The following is a 13,625-nucleotide window of genomic DNA, read 5'->3' as shown; positions in this document are numbered from 1 at the left end:
GCAATGACAGAGATCAAACATTTTCTGTAAGTCTTCACAAGGTTTTCACAAACTGTTGCTGGTATTTTGGCCCATTCCTTCATGCAGATCTCCTCTAGAGCAGTAATGTTTTAGGGCTGTCGCTGGGCAACATGGACTTTCAACACCCTCCAAAGGTTTTCTATGGGGTTGAGATCTGGAGACTAGCTAGGCCACTCCAGGACCTTGAAATGCTTCATACGAAGCCACTCCTTTGTTTCCCGAACAGTGTGTTTGGGATCATTGTCATGCTGAAAGACCCAGCCACGTTTCATCTTCAATGCCCTTGCTGATGGAAGAAGGTTTTCACTCAAAATCTCATGATACATGGCCCCATTCATTCTTTCCTTTACACAGATCAGTCTTCTTGGTCCTTTGGCAGAGAAACAGCCCCAAAGCATGATGTTTCCACTCCATGCTTCACAGCATTCTTTCTCCTCCAAACACGACGAGTTGAGTTTTTACCAAAAAGTTCTACTTTGGTTTCATCTGACCATATGAAATTCTCCCAATCCTCTTCTGGATCATCCAAATGCCATATAAAACTTAACTTTTAATGGTGATACTAGATAAAATCCCAATAGTATACAAAAAATAGAAATAAATATAAAGGACAGTGTCTGTTACTCATGTAGCACACAATACACCATCAGTGCCAACTAACTGATTCCCATAGCAAAGCTGCAAACAGCAGCATGCAACTAATTACTCAGCTTCATATATCTACATAGAGGATAACACTGTCCCTGTCCCAACGCATTTCCATGTAAGGAACCTGTTAGTCTGAGTCACCCGCACTTCATCAGGGGACATATATAGAATAGATGCGCTCCAAATCAAAAAAGACTGCACCATAGACCTCATTAAATATATATTCACTGGTAGGAAGCGAGTACCAAATCAATCAAGGCTAGTTCCAAAGGCAGCCCATTAATAGCAATAACCCATATTGGTTTCATCAGGTTAGGTTAGCATGATTAGTAATAGCACAGGTGCATCTCCCTTAAATGCACCAGGGGATAAGAAGTCTCCAGCTATCCAAGATACTGAGACCTAAAAATAAAGAAATACAAAACCATTGTAAAACCTTACCCCTAATGTAGAGGCTTATACTCACAGTCCCAATATCGTGCATTAAGAGAGGAGATGGCAATCTGCATAATAGATTATAAAAAACAGACCAACTAAGTATCCAAAATTTCATATATAATATGCGGTGGAATAATAGTGTATATCCTATATACGCATACTTACAAAGATCCTATAAAGAAATCAAGTAAAAAACTCTGCAGTGGCAGAGTGTGCCGGTCCGGTGTCCAAGCCCACGCGCTGTGTATGCACGCCGGCATCACTGAGCGCTAAGCAGTGCTTCCTGTTCCCATCTTGAGGACCCGGCCCCTCTGACGCAGTAGAGGGGGCGGAGTCTGGTTCGCTCCCCATGTATCAGGGACTAAGAGTGTGCGACGGAGGAAGAGTCTGCAGCACATATTAATATAATTATAATATATATCAAATTAACTGGAAAAAGGACTTTGTAAACCGCCACTGATATACCTACAGAAAGTGTCCGTCTAATTGTGGGAAAACAATATGTTAATACTTATACTGGAGATGATATTACGGAGACTGGGGTGTCAGGAGGTGCTCACGCCGAAACAAAAGTATACCGATAACAGTAAGAAGAAAGGTAGCGGAGCACTCACACGATGACTGTATCTCAGGCTGGTAGATGGATATCTTCCATTAGCGGGGAGGCGGTGGATGGTCTAGGGGGAGCCTCAGACGCCGGCCACGAACCGTATCACGCCCTTTGGCGTTTCGTCAGGCCTGAGATACAGTCATCACGTGAGTTCTCCGCTACCTTTCTTCTTACTGCTATAATTATAATATAGTTACACTGATTATGCGCTGCGGAATCTGTAGGCGCTATGTAAATAAAATTATTATTATTATGGCTTAGAAGTCAATACATAAAAAGATAGGAATACTGAAAAAGAGCAACCCGGTCACCATCAAGTAACCTATATGGTAGAATGACACATAATAGCCATCAAACGCTTATAAGATCACATTGTTCTTAAATGGCCAGGCATCCATTTTACATGTGGTAGTTAATAGCAACCACATTGCTCTTAGAGAGCCAGGCATTAGTAATATGTATAGTAGTAAATAGCAAACAGCATCGGAAGCAAATAAGATTGCAATCACATTGTTCTTAAAGGGCAAGGCATCTATAATATATGTAGTCCATAGCAACCACATTGCTCTTAAATAGCCAGGCATTAGTAATATGTATAGTCAATAGTCTCTGAATAATAGCCCCAGCAGGCCTTAATGAACAACTTACATTTGTTTCTTTCATATAAGCCTAATCTTTTTTAGTCTAATGCGGACATCGAGGTTGAGATATTCTTTGGGTGGCATATTAGGTAGTTAGGGAAGATTCTAGTGGATCTATAGCTCTAGGGCCACCCCTATAGCATGGAGTTATAGGGAATTCTTGGGAGGTTCCTGGAATATGGTACTGTCCTTTTAAGGACATCCATGCTGTGGTGTCCCGGTACAGGACCTGGTCCTGTCCCTTTGTCTAAAGTCCCCTCAGCCAGAGCCCCTCCATGACAATAGGGCTCTCCTTTAGGGCTAACCCCTAGTCGCCTCATATAAATGGTATTTATTGTATAAATATCTATATTTAATATGTTATATAGGAATACCTCTGTATAGGACCTTAGAGGCCACATGCCTTAAATTAATTGTATTATGGTTTAAGGACCTTTGGGTCATGTGATACCCAGAGTTCACTGGGTCAGGACTGACAGGTTCTGCTGATCAATGAGCTTTGTCCCACCCCATTAGTATATAAGGGGCTGCTACCACTAAATCCTAGTCTCTTAGTTCTGGATTATAAAGCCAAGCACATCTAATCATCTTATCAGCATCATCCATTCAAGCTAGGCCCAAAGCCTAAGAATCCGCAGCCACTAAACGTGAGTTATTCAAAGCTCAAATCACTGAATCCTGTGTGACTACTAGAAACTTAAATCTCCTAAAAATAGTAGCACAGTGGCTAGCAAACAAAGCTCATTGATCCCGGAGTCCCAGCAAACCTGTGAGGAACCTGTACCACAGTTCTCTCTCTCAAAGACTGTTCTGTTACATGGCGTTGCATAAAATATACAGTAAAGTTACTTCAAGTTTACTTCATATAATCTGGTGTGGACATTCCGTTATTTCTCCCTGCCGTTTGTGGGACGATTGGCGGTCGGACAATTACATTAAGGAAACCGCACCCCAGCGTCACAACAATTAAGGGTTAACACCAATATATCCTACACTATCACCAGCACCACCCCGTCACCACAATGCCATCTAGGTTTATGGCCGAGCCTAGGTATCAGATAGGGAGATGTAGATATCCCTAGGCCCCTGCTAATCATTCCCTTCACTGTATAACCCCCCCCCCCCCCCCCCCCCCCCCCCGCTTTCTGTTCTGTTCTATCCACGACCTCGGAGACTGCATTGGTAAGGGGTGTTTTCTTTCAAATAATTTGGGGCTGCCTGTTGGGGCCTATTACCCTTGAGGTTTATATTTACGTCCAATATTGAGGCTGCAATGTATGTCATCCTCCATTTATTTATATATATAGTTTTGGGTGATCTAATCAAAATTTAATCCATCCGTCGGTCAAAGATCTGACAATTGGCAATTATTCAGATACTATTGACTCATGTAACAAGCTGCTTGCCTATTGCAGATTCAGTCTTCCCAGCCTGGTGCAGGTCTACAATTTTGTTTCTGATGTCCTTCGACTGCTCTTTAGTCTTGGCCATAGTGGAGTTTGGAGTGTGACTGTTTGAGGTTGTCGACAGGTGCCTTTTATATTGATAACAAGTTCAAAAAGGTGCCATTAATACAGGTAATGAGTGGAGGACAGAGGAGACTGTTAAAGAAGTTGTTACAGGTCTGTGAGAGCCAGAAATCTTTCTTGTTTGTAGGTGACCAAATACTTATTTTCCACCATAATTTGCAAATAAATTCTTAAAAAATCAGACAATGTGATTTTAAGGAACATTTTTCTCGTTATGTCTTTCATAGTTGAGTTATACATATGATGGAAATTACAGGTCTCTTTCATCTTTTTAAGTGGGAGAACATGCACAATTGGTGGCTGAACCACTGTACTCTGTAACTGCTCAATGATAACCCAAGACCTACTTGTTGGACTGTGAAGGGGTTTAATGGTCTATTTTTGTTACAGGTGGCCAATCAGCTCTGTCATAAATACAGCAAAGAATATGGAAACCTTTGCATGTCAAACCAGATTGGTACAGTCAGTCAAAGAGTAAGTCAAAAAATATCCTAACAAATAACCTGGTGTATATGTACTTCAAAACAATTCTTTTGGGTGATGATCAATTGCGTACATGGGTGGCAGAATGCCCCTGTAGTAAAAACAAGCTGACAACATACAAGTCGACAAATCTGTTAGGCCCAATAGCACAGCAGAGACTGTCTTTGTTTATCATCCAGTAACCATAAACTACTGCCTTTCTACAGCTGATGCATAAATTAAGCCCAGAAGCACCTCCAAAAATCTTGGTGGAGAGATATCTGATTGAGATTGCCAAAAACTACAATGTCCAGTATGAGCCAGATGCAAGAGTAATGGTAAGTAGATCTGAGAATCAGTGACAATATAAATCTTGCTATTTTATTTATTTATTATACATTAACCTATAATAACATAGGCGAGATATATGACCAAAGCATAAGCAACATCTCTCTCCCATCAGGCTCAAGCACCTTCTGGATTTGAAGCTGATGGAAGTCATTCTGATTTTACAAACAACAATAAGAAAGGAGGACCTGGCGGCTGGGGAGGTGGAGGTGACATCAGAAGCAATGTCAGGGGTCCCTATCCCCAGATAACAGTAAGTATTATAACATGTCCAGTATTTTTATCTTCATGGTACATTGCAGGTACATACTGTAGTTGACTGACAGACAACCACTACTCTGTTGTTGTTGTTGTTGCTGTACGAGTATTGTAGTCACCATATACAGGGGAGATAAATAAAAAAAATAGCATGTGCCAAAAATCTGGTGGTATTTGTGCCAAAATAAAATTGACTCACATGTACCACCTTTTTTATGTGCTTTAGACACTTTTGTGACTCACCTAACAATAAAGCATGGCTTATTGGGAAAGTGGGTGTGGCTTCACTGAAATAGGGGAGTTGGTTAAATGTCATACCAAGCATCATAAATGAGCCAACATTTTGGTGTGAAGTAGACCACAGATCAGGTAAAATTATACTAGACAACCTGAAGATTCACCATATTTCCAAACAGTGTTATAAAATAAGGTGCATTTTGAGGCTATGTTCAAGTTTTAGGGGTATTTTCGAGACATAAATAAACAGAACAAAGAAAAAAACCAGACCAAAGGCAAAAAAATTGCTAATAAAACTAACTGGAAATAAATTCTGATGTGAAAAACAGATGAAAGTAAGGCTGAAAGTATAGATTAAAAAACTGAGTGGGAACGCAGCCTAAGGCTAGGTTCACATTGCGGTCAGGCTCTGCTCTGCTCTGCATGCAATATTTCTTTTTCTACAGTAACTTACTAGATCCCAGACGGACCCTATTCAAGTTAATGAAAACCGTTGAGACCCAGTGGTGACCCGGTGGACTCAGTTGTGCTCTGACCCATTTTGAGGCCGATCGGCACAAAAAAAACAAAAAAGCCATGTGTACATTGCTTATGACTGTCTAGTCTAAGTTTACAATTAGAATTGAGCTAGTTTACCCACTAGCCTAATTTTAACCCCTTAAGGACAATGGACGTAAATGTACATTCTGATGTGCTGAGACCTAGTGCACCAGGACATACATTTATGTCCTGTACATGACGTGAGCATCGGAGCATGGTAGGTCCTTGCTGCTGTCAGCAGCCAGGGATCCGCCAATAATGGTAGAAATCAGCAATCGCACTGATGTCTGCAATATACCCCTCAAATGCTGTGATCAATACAGATTACGTCATCTGCGGCAGTACGGCACTTTTAGTGGCTGATCTGATCGACTGCGGCAAGGCCGTTGGGATCAGATCAGCCGGGATGGCGGACAGAGGTTCCCTCACCTGATTTGGCCGTCAACTGGGGTCTTCTTCTCTGGTCTGCATTCCAGCAAACCAGAGAAAAAGATCACTGATAATACTGATCAGTGCTATGCCTATGCATAGCACTGAACAGTATTAGCAATCTAATGATTGCTATAAATAGCCCCCTATGGGGACATAAAAAGTGTAAAAAAAATAAAAAATGTAACACATTTTTTTTTTAAAAGCCCCTCTTCCAATAAAATGTAAATCGCCCCTTTTGCCCATTTTATTAGAAACGATAATTCATATACATATTTGGTATCTGCGCATGTGTAAATGTCCGAACTATTAAAACATAATATTAATGATCCCATACGGTGAACAGCGTAAACAGAAAAAAACAAGGTCAGAAATCGCTGCTTTTTGGCCACATCACATCCCAGAAAAATTTAATAAAAAGTAATCAAACAGCTGCATAGACACAAAAGTGGTACCGATAAAAGCTACAGATCACAATGCAAAAAATAAGCCCTCATGCAACCCCGTACATGGAAAAATTACAGTTAGAGGGGTCAAAACAAAACCCTCCAAAAGTTGCAAAATTAAATTTTTCTTTTCCCTTTCCTCCCAAAATAATATTTGTGCAGTTGCACTGTACATTATATTGTAAAATAAGACGTCATTAGAAAGGAAAATTGTCCACGCAAAAAACAAAATATGGGTCTGTGGATGGAAAAATAAAACATGTATGGATTTTAGAGGGCATGGAGAAAAAAAAATGCAAAAATTGAACTGGCTTTGTCCTTAAGGCCAAAATGGTGTTCCTAAGGGGTTAAGCTCTAAATGACTAAAGAAAAAAAGGACCAAAAGTAGAAAAAAAAACTGCTGAAAAAATTGTGTGAGAACATAAAAAGCAGCTCCAAATAAGGCAGAGGCTATGTTCACAAAATGTTTTTTAAGTCTCATTTTGAGCACTAAATGGGTATAAAAAATGTACAGCTTTAAAACGAAGCTCAAAAAATGATGTGAGAACATAGCCTTTGACCGTTTTATTCATCTGCCACAGTCTTCTTATACTGTTTTCTATTATTTATAGGAGACGCTTCCTGATGTTGGGATCTATGAGGAGTGCACTTTTATACACCCACCTCCAAGGGGGAGACCACCTGCCCCAGGCTTCTCTTCATCCTATGATTTGGTAAGTTGTGAATAGCAGCACTGATATCTAACATGGATCAATGCATTATAGGATACTTTCTGCCTTTTCCACATAACACACCTTAGGCCCCCATATACACAGAAGAGCTGTGTGACTCTAGTCAAAGGCTAGGATTCCACTTGTTTTTTTTCTGGCAGTTTTTGGAATACAGCCAGTGCAGTTTTTGAGCAAAAGCCAGAAGTGTATTCAAAAGGAATAGGACATATAAAGGAAGGACTTACACTTCTCCTCCCTTATGGATCCACTTCTGACTTTGGCTCAAAAACTGCGGTGACAGTTTTCCAAAAACTGCAAGAAAAAAAAAAAAACAAGTGGAATCCTAGCCTAAAGGCCAAGCGCAGAGGCTATATGTTTCCTAGTACAGAACTACATGGACTTTGTGGTACAGGCTTCTTATGATGATATATGAGAAATTCTTTGCTAGAATCAAGAGTATTAGAAGAGAAGACTTCAGTAAATGTAACATCTATTGCAGTATGCAAAAATTCTCTGTATGAATCTGAAAGAAAAACCTTTATATGTATCTGTACATTTTTGGACATTAAAAAATGTTTGGACAGTAGGTTAAAAAAAAAAAAAATTAATGTGTCCATGAAAATGTTAGCAAATTATTTTGATTATACTTATCATGTTACAGCTCACTGTAGACGCACTTATCAGTATTCTTAGGGTATGTTCACATGTTTAGGTTGTTTATTGCAACTATTAAATATAAGAGATTTCAGATAGTCACTGTAAAGCACAGCAGTGTCGCAACATATCAGTTTATATTGCAGATATGCTGCATATTTGTTTTCAGTTTTCTTTATTGACTTCAGTTGTGAAGTCAAAATGCATTAAATTGCTTGAATCACATGATCAATCACATGATTTGTAAAGAGAAAAAAAAGCTGATTCTGCAGTCCCATTCAGAGAGCAATTCTGCTTTGCGCAGTGAAATGCCTGCTGTGGAAATTTTGCTGTCTGAATGGGACTGTGGAATCCCATTCAAATCTATTTGAATGCTTGGGTGTATAGGGAGAGGTATTAGCAGTAGAAAGAGAGAAGTGCTCATGCAGCTGTACAGAACACTGGTGAGACCTCACTTGTAGTATTGTGCGCAGTACTGGAGGCCATATCTCCAGAAGGATATAGATATTATGGAGTCCAGAGAAGAGCTATTAAACTAGCACATGGATTTCAGGATAAATCTTACCAGGAAAGGTTAAAGGAAAGAAGAGACAGAGGGGATATGATAAAAACTGTTAAATAAAGGGAATCAACACGGTAAAGGAGAAGAGGATATTTAAAAGAAGAAAAACTACCACAAGAGGACATAATTTTAAATAAGACAGGCAAAGGTTTATGCAGTAATATCAGGAAGTATTACTTTACTGAGAGAGTAGTGGATGCATGGAATAGCCTTCCTGCAGAAGTGGTCGCTGCAAATACAGTAAAAGAGTATCTGCTGCAAATACAGTAAAAGAATGCATGGGATAGGTATAAGGCTATCCTTCATATAAGATAGGTAGGTATAAGGATATCCTTCATATAAGATAGAGACAAGGATTATTCATAGTATTCAGAATATTTGGTAGACTAGGTCGGCCATATTGTTCTTATTTGCTGACACATTTTATTTTTCTAATCTAGAAGTTGATGCAAGGAGAAAGTCTTTCTCTATATTTTTCATTCCTTTTGAATCTTCTACAAAAAGCTGTGTGTGAACCTGTGCCCGTACCCTTAGACCAAGTAACTGTGTTTTCTTTGTCTTTTATTAGCTGAAACCACCTGGACCAGATCCTCTGGTTTTTCCTGCACGGGATATTGGTAAGTGCAATCATTTCAGGTTCAGTAAGCATGGCTGCTGTGTTTGGTGCATGCTCAGAGCGATCATTTGTTACTGGTATCAACCTTATCACTTCTGAACTTTAAGCTTAGCCACATGATCACACAGCAGCAGGATAACCTACCTGTTATGCTGCATTCACACCCCGACTTCAGCCTACAGTTGTCGGATAGTATACTACGGTTTAGGTCCGGTCACAAAAGCGGATACGGGGCAGAAATGAGCAAACCGGAGTCACTGTTTGAATAGATTTCAGTGCCGGTCTGGCTGGGGTACGGGAGTGCCCGGTTTTCCCCTCTCCCAGCCGGATCCGGCAACCGTAGGCTGAAATTGTCGTGTGAATGCTGCCTTAGTTTATAAATAGACAGATATATGGGGACATTTATGAAAACCTGTGCAGAGGAAAAGTTGACCAGTTGCCCTAAGCAGCCAATCAGATTGCTGCTTTTATTTTTCAGAGGCCTTTTTAAAAAAAATGAAAGAATCAATCTGATTGGTTGCTATGGACAAGTGGTCAACTTTTCCTCTGCACAGGTTTTGATAAATCTCCCTAATAATGTTTAGCCATGATGGGATAAAGTGTTCTAAAATTATGAGATTGCATCTTATTGCTCAGTGCATGTCGCATGAAGGTATTTTCTGACCAATAGCCGACACCCAGCACCAGCTGCCGTCTAGCCGTTATGCATGACTGTCCTATCTGTGCTGTGAACGGGGCTGAAAGCAGTTCCCTGTGTAGTGACCATGCCTGGTTACCGCAGCTCAGCTTATGTTAAAGGAAATATGTGGCAAAAACAACTTATCCCCTATCCACAGGATAGAAAATAAGTGTCTGATCGCAGGAGTTCCGAACGCTAGGACCCCCCGAGATCTTCTGCACCTGTGAAGGAGGTGTGTCAGCCGCAGCATGACATTGTGGCCGACACGCCCCCTCCATGTATCTCTAATGGAGAGGCGGGGAGGCAGTGTTCGTGCCTCCCCGCCTCTCCCATAGAGCTGTATGGGGGGGGGGGCAGGGAGGGGGTGTACCGTCGACGCACATTAGAAGGCGCACAGGAACATCGCGGGGAAGATCACGGGGGGTGCCAGCGGTTAGACTCCCCATGATCAAACATTTATCCCCTATCCTATGGATAGGGGATAAGTTGTTTTCGCTGCAGATGTCCTTTAAATTGAAAGGGAGACTTGCTGCAGTAACCAGGCATGGCCACCATGCAGTGAACATTTGGGCCAAACTTTCGGGCCCATATACAGGGTAGCCCTGCAGAACAGCTAATTGGCCTCTCTAAATAAATGACTCTGGTATAAATTCTTGTTACTTGCAGGTGCTGACACCAATCCAGGAACCCAGTGCAATATAAACAATGCCCCTGGAAAGTATGACAACCTACCATTACCAAAGCTTCCCTCTGTACCGGTCAGCCCTGCTCGTCTGTCACCAACAATTGACCCCTCTCCATATGAGGATATAGACTTTGAAGATCTGTCAAAAAGACTAGAGGACCTTAAAAAGAAGACATAAAATCTGTGATGATAGACTTTTTTTTTAAGCTTCATACTAATATGTGGCTTGGACTTTTTATTGACCCTGCTCATAGGCCTAAAGCATTCTATGTATCACCAGAGGACCATAAGTTGGAGTTAATGGACTTTACTTCTAATCAATAAAAAGAAAATAATTAATCTGCTATATGCTGCTTAAAGTACCCACCATCAGAGGACCAACAGAGCCACAATGAATGCCTTTCTGGCAGCTACCAGTCTCAATGCCCAGGCTAGAACCTATTTTTTTTTCTTTTTTTTAACTGTAGTTTTTATTAAATGAGTTTTGCAAATACAATAAGGATTAAAGAACAATGAAAGCAAAAAAGTATAGAAATGCACCAATCATTCAATCATGTGACAAGTCGTATGAAAAGTAAAGCACATAAAAAAACTGTAACTATAAACAATTCCAGTGTATGGCATAGATAAAGCTTCAGTACAGGTGGTGACACAAGAAGATAAAGAAAGCTATTGCATTGGGCAGAAAAGTAAAACAAAAAAAAAAGACATCATATTAAACTATGCGTAAAACACTAATACTTGAAAATATATAGGATAGCCAAACGAAGCATGGAAAAGAGACGTCAGACAACACGAAAGACAGATATCACAAGAAACAAGAAGGGGGGGGGGGTTAGATACAGGAAGGAAGGGGGGGGGGGCAATGCCATGGTTAGAACCTCTATTTACTAAGTAGCAAAAAAATCACAGAAGCATCAGTGGTATTTTTGTAGTAGTGCAGAGGCTAGTGCAAAATCTGCTACAAGACCCCACCTACCATGGGACATTGATAGTAATGGTGTCTTCAGGGGTCAAGTACTGGGAAAAAAAGTGGGTGAATTTACCCAAGATTTCCATTCAAGGGCTGGTCCTACAGGACTCCTGCTAATGGGAACAGTGTTCCTGCTGTGGAAAAAAAATGCAGGAACTCTATTCACATGCGTTTCTGCAGGACTTGAGCCCTGGTTGTCTTCTTATGTGGCAGAAGGACATAAGGCCCTTGGTGCAATGCCTACCTGTGCACCCCTAAAGTCTTATCTGCCATATCAGTGCATGGCTATTGGTTCTTAAGGTGCTCAATTCTGAACAGGTTGTAAATGCTATTTACAGTATGTTTCCTAGTTATGAACACAATTGAAAGAGAAATTGGAGCTGCAGTCCTATGTAACTAGATTAAAACTAACTATTTCTACATGCAGGTTATAGAGTTGAAGTATAAATCTTTATTCTTTAGGCCACATCTTCACACAAAAAGTATAATAAAGACAACTAGTACATTGTTATTTAATTGCGCTTTGCTGTAAATCACTATTGTTCATGCAGAGATTTACATTTTTTTTTTTATCACAAGCTTCCAATAAAGATAATGAAAATCTGAATGACTTCTTTCTGTGCAAATGTCTGATCACTTACCTTATCGGAAGACATACAGCTTGAAGCTACCAGAACATTATCCCACCCGAACCTATACGCAGTGACTTCCTTCTGAATATTAGGGATAGCTGGCACGGCCAAAACTTTAACCAGCCCGCAGGTTATCTTCATATTAAAAATGAAGGAGCCATGCAGGAGGACATGTTACATGTCAATGTTGCCCAGACCTGCCGAGATGCTGCCTGCACCTGAGCCTGCAGGAGACACATGCAAGGAAAGTAGGTACAGCATCAGCTGGGGGGTCAAAGAGGAGGGGGGTTATTGAAATGGCACAGGAGGGTCAAAGGGAGGAAGGTATTGGTACAGGAGGGATCGGGGGGTGGGGGGGGGGGTTTGAAATGGCATAGAGGGGATCAGAGGGGGGATTGAAATGGCACAGGGCCCCTGTGCAATATCAATCTCCAACTGATACCCTTCATTCCCCCCTCTGTTCCCCCTGTGCCATTTTAGTTCCCCCCTTGGATCCCCCCCCCCCCATGTGCCATTTCAATTCTTTTCTCTGTTCCCCTGTGCAATTTCAATCCCACATCTGATCCCCCTCTGCCATTTCAACCCCCTTCAGATCCCCCTCTGCCATTTAAAATCCCCCTCTAATCAACCCCCTGTTCCATTTCAATACCCCCTGGTCCCCCTGTGCCATTTCTTTGTGCCTTTTAATCCCCCGATACCCCCTGTGCCAGTTCAATCCCCCCTCTGATCCTCCCCTGTGCCATTTTAATCCCACTCCTCTGACCCTCCCTGTGCCATTTCAAACACCCCCCACTTTGATCCCCTCTGTGCCATTTCAATCCCCTTTCTGACCCCTCCTGTGCAATTTTAATTTGCCTCCGATCCCTCTTGTGCCATTTCAATACATCCCTTCCCTCTCTGATCCTTCCTGTGACACTTCAATCCCCTCTCTGATTTCCCAGTGCCATTTCAATCTCTTCCTTTTGATACCCTCTGTGCCATTTCAATTCCCCCCTCTAATCCCCCTGTGCCATTTTGGTCCCCCCCCCCTTGCATCCCCCTGTACCATTTCAATTCCCTTCTCTGTTACCCCCTGTGCCATTTCAATCTTCCCTCTGATCCCCCTGTGCCATTTCCAATCCTCCCTCTGATCACCCCTGTGCCATTTCAATTCCCCCTTCTGATCCCCTTTGTGCCATTTCAATACGCCCCCCGATCCCCCTGTACCATTTCAGTCCCCCCTCTGATTCTTTTTGTGCCATTTTAATCTCCCCCTGATAAGCCCCAGGCCATTTCAATCCCCCATTTGATCCTCCCCTGGCCATTTCAATTCCCCCTCTGATACCCCCTGTGCCATTTCAATTACCCCCCCCCCTCTGATCTCCCTGTGCAATTTAAACCCCCCAGTTCCATTGCAATCCCCCACTCTGATCCCCCTGTTCCATTTTAATTCCCCCCTCTGATCGCCCCTGTGCCATTTCAATCCCCCCCCCTCTGATCCTCCCCATGCCATTTCAATCCCCCCCCC

At 41.7% G+C, this 13,625-nt stretch overlaps 1 protein-coding gene across 1 annotated transcript in view; it reads left to right on the top strand.

Annotated features, from left to right (window-relative positions):
- LOC130277660 (IST1 homolog) overlaps nt 1-11,318 on the top strand; it is a 28,108-nt gene extending 16,790 nt beyond the window's left edge. Inside the window, exons 5-10 of the mRNA XM_056528390.1 lie at nt 4,278-4,361; nt 4,577-4,687; nt 4,813-4,950; nt 7,219-7,320; nt 9,102-9,150; nt 10,495-11,318. Of these exons, the coding sequence (XP_056384365.1) occupies nt 4,278-4,361; nt 4,577-4,687; nt 4,813-4,950; nt 7,219-7,320; nt 9,102-9,150; nt 10,495-10,691 (681 nt within the window). The 3' untranslated portion in view covers nt 10,692-11,318. The remainder of the gene's footprint in view (nt 1-4,277; nt 4,362-4,576; nt 4,688-4,812; nt 4,951-7,218; nt 7,321-9,101; nt 9,151-10,494) is intronic.
- Nucleotides 11,319-13,625: the final 2,307 nt, after the last annotated feature.

Source organism: Hyla sarda, chromosome 6 (genome assembly GCF_029499605.1).
Source record: "Hyla sarda isolate aHylSar1 chromosome 6, aHylSar1.hap1, whole genome shotgun sequence".
Taxonomy (NCBI): domain Eukaryota; kingdom Metazoa; phylum Chordata; class Amphibia; order Anura; family Hylidae; genus Hyla; species Hyla sarda.
Note: the sequence above shows the minus strand (reverse complement) of the source record. Positions and strands in the feature narration are given on the sequence as shown.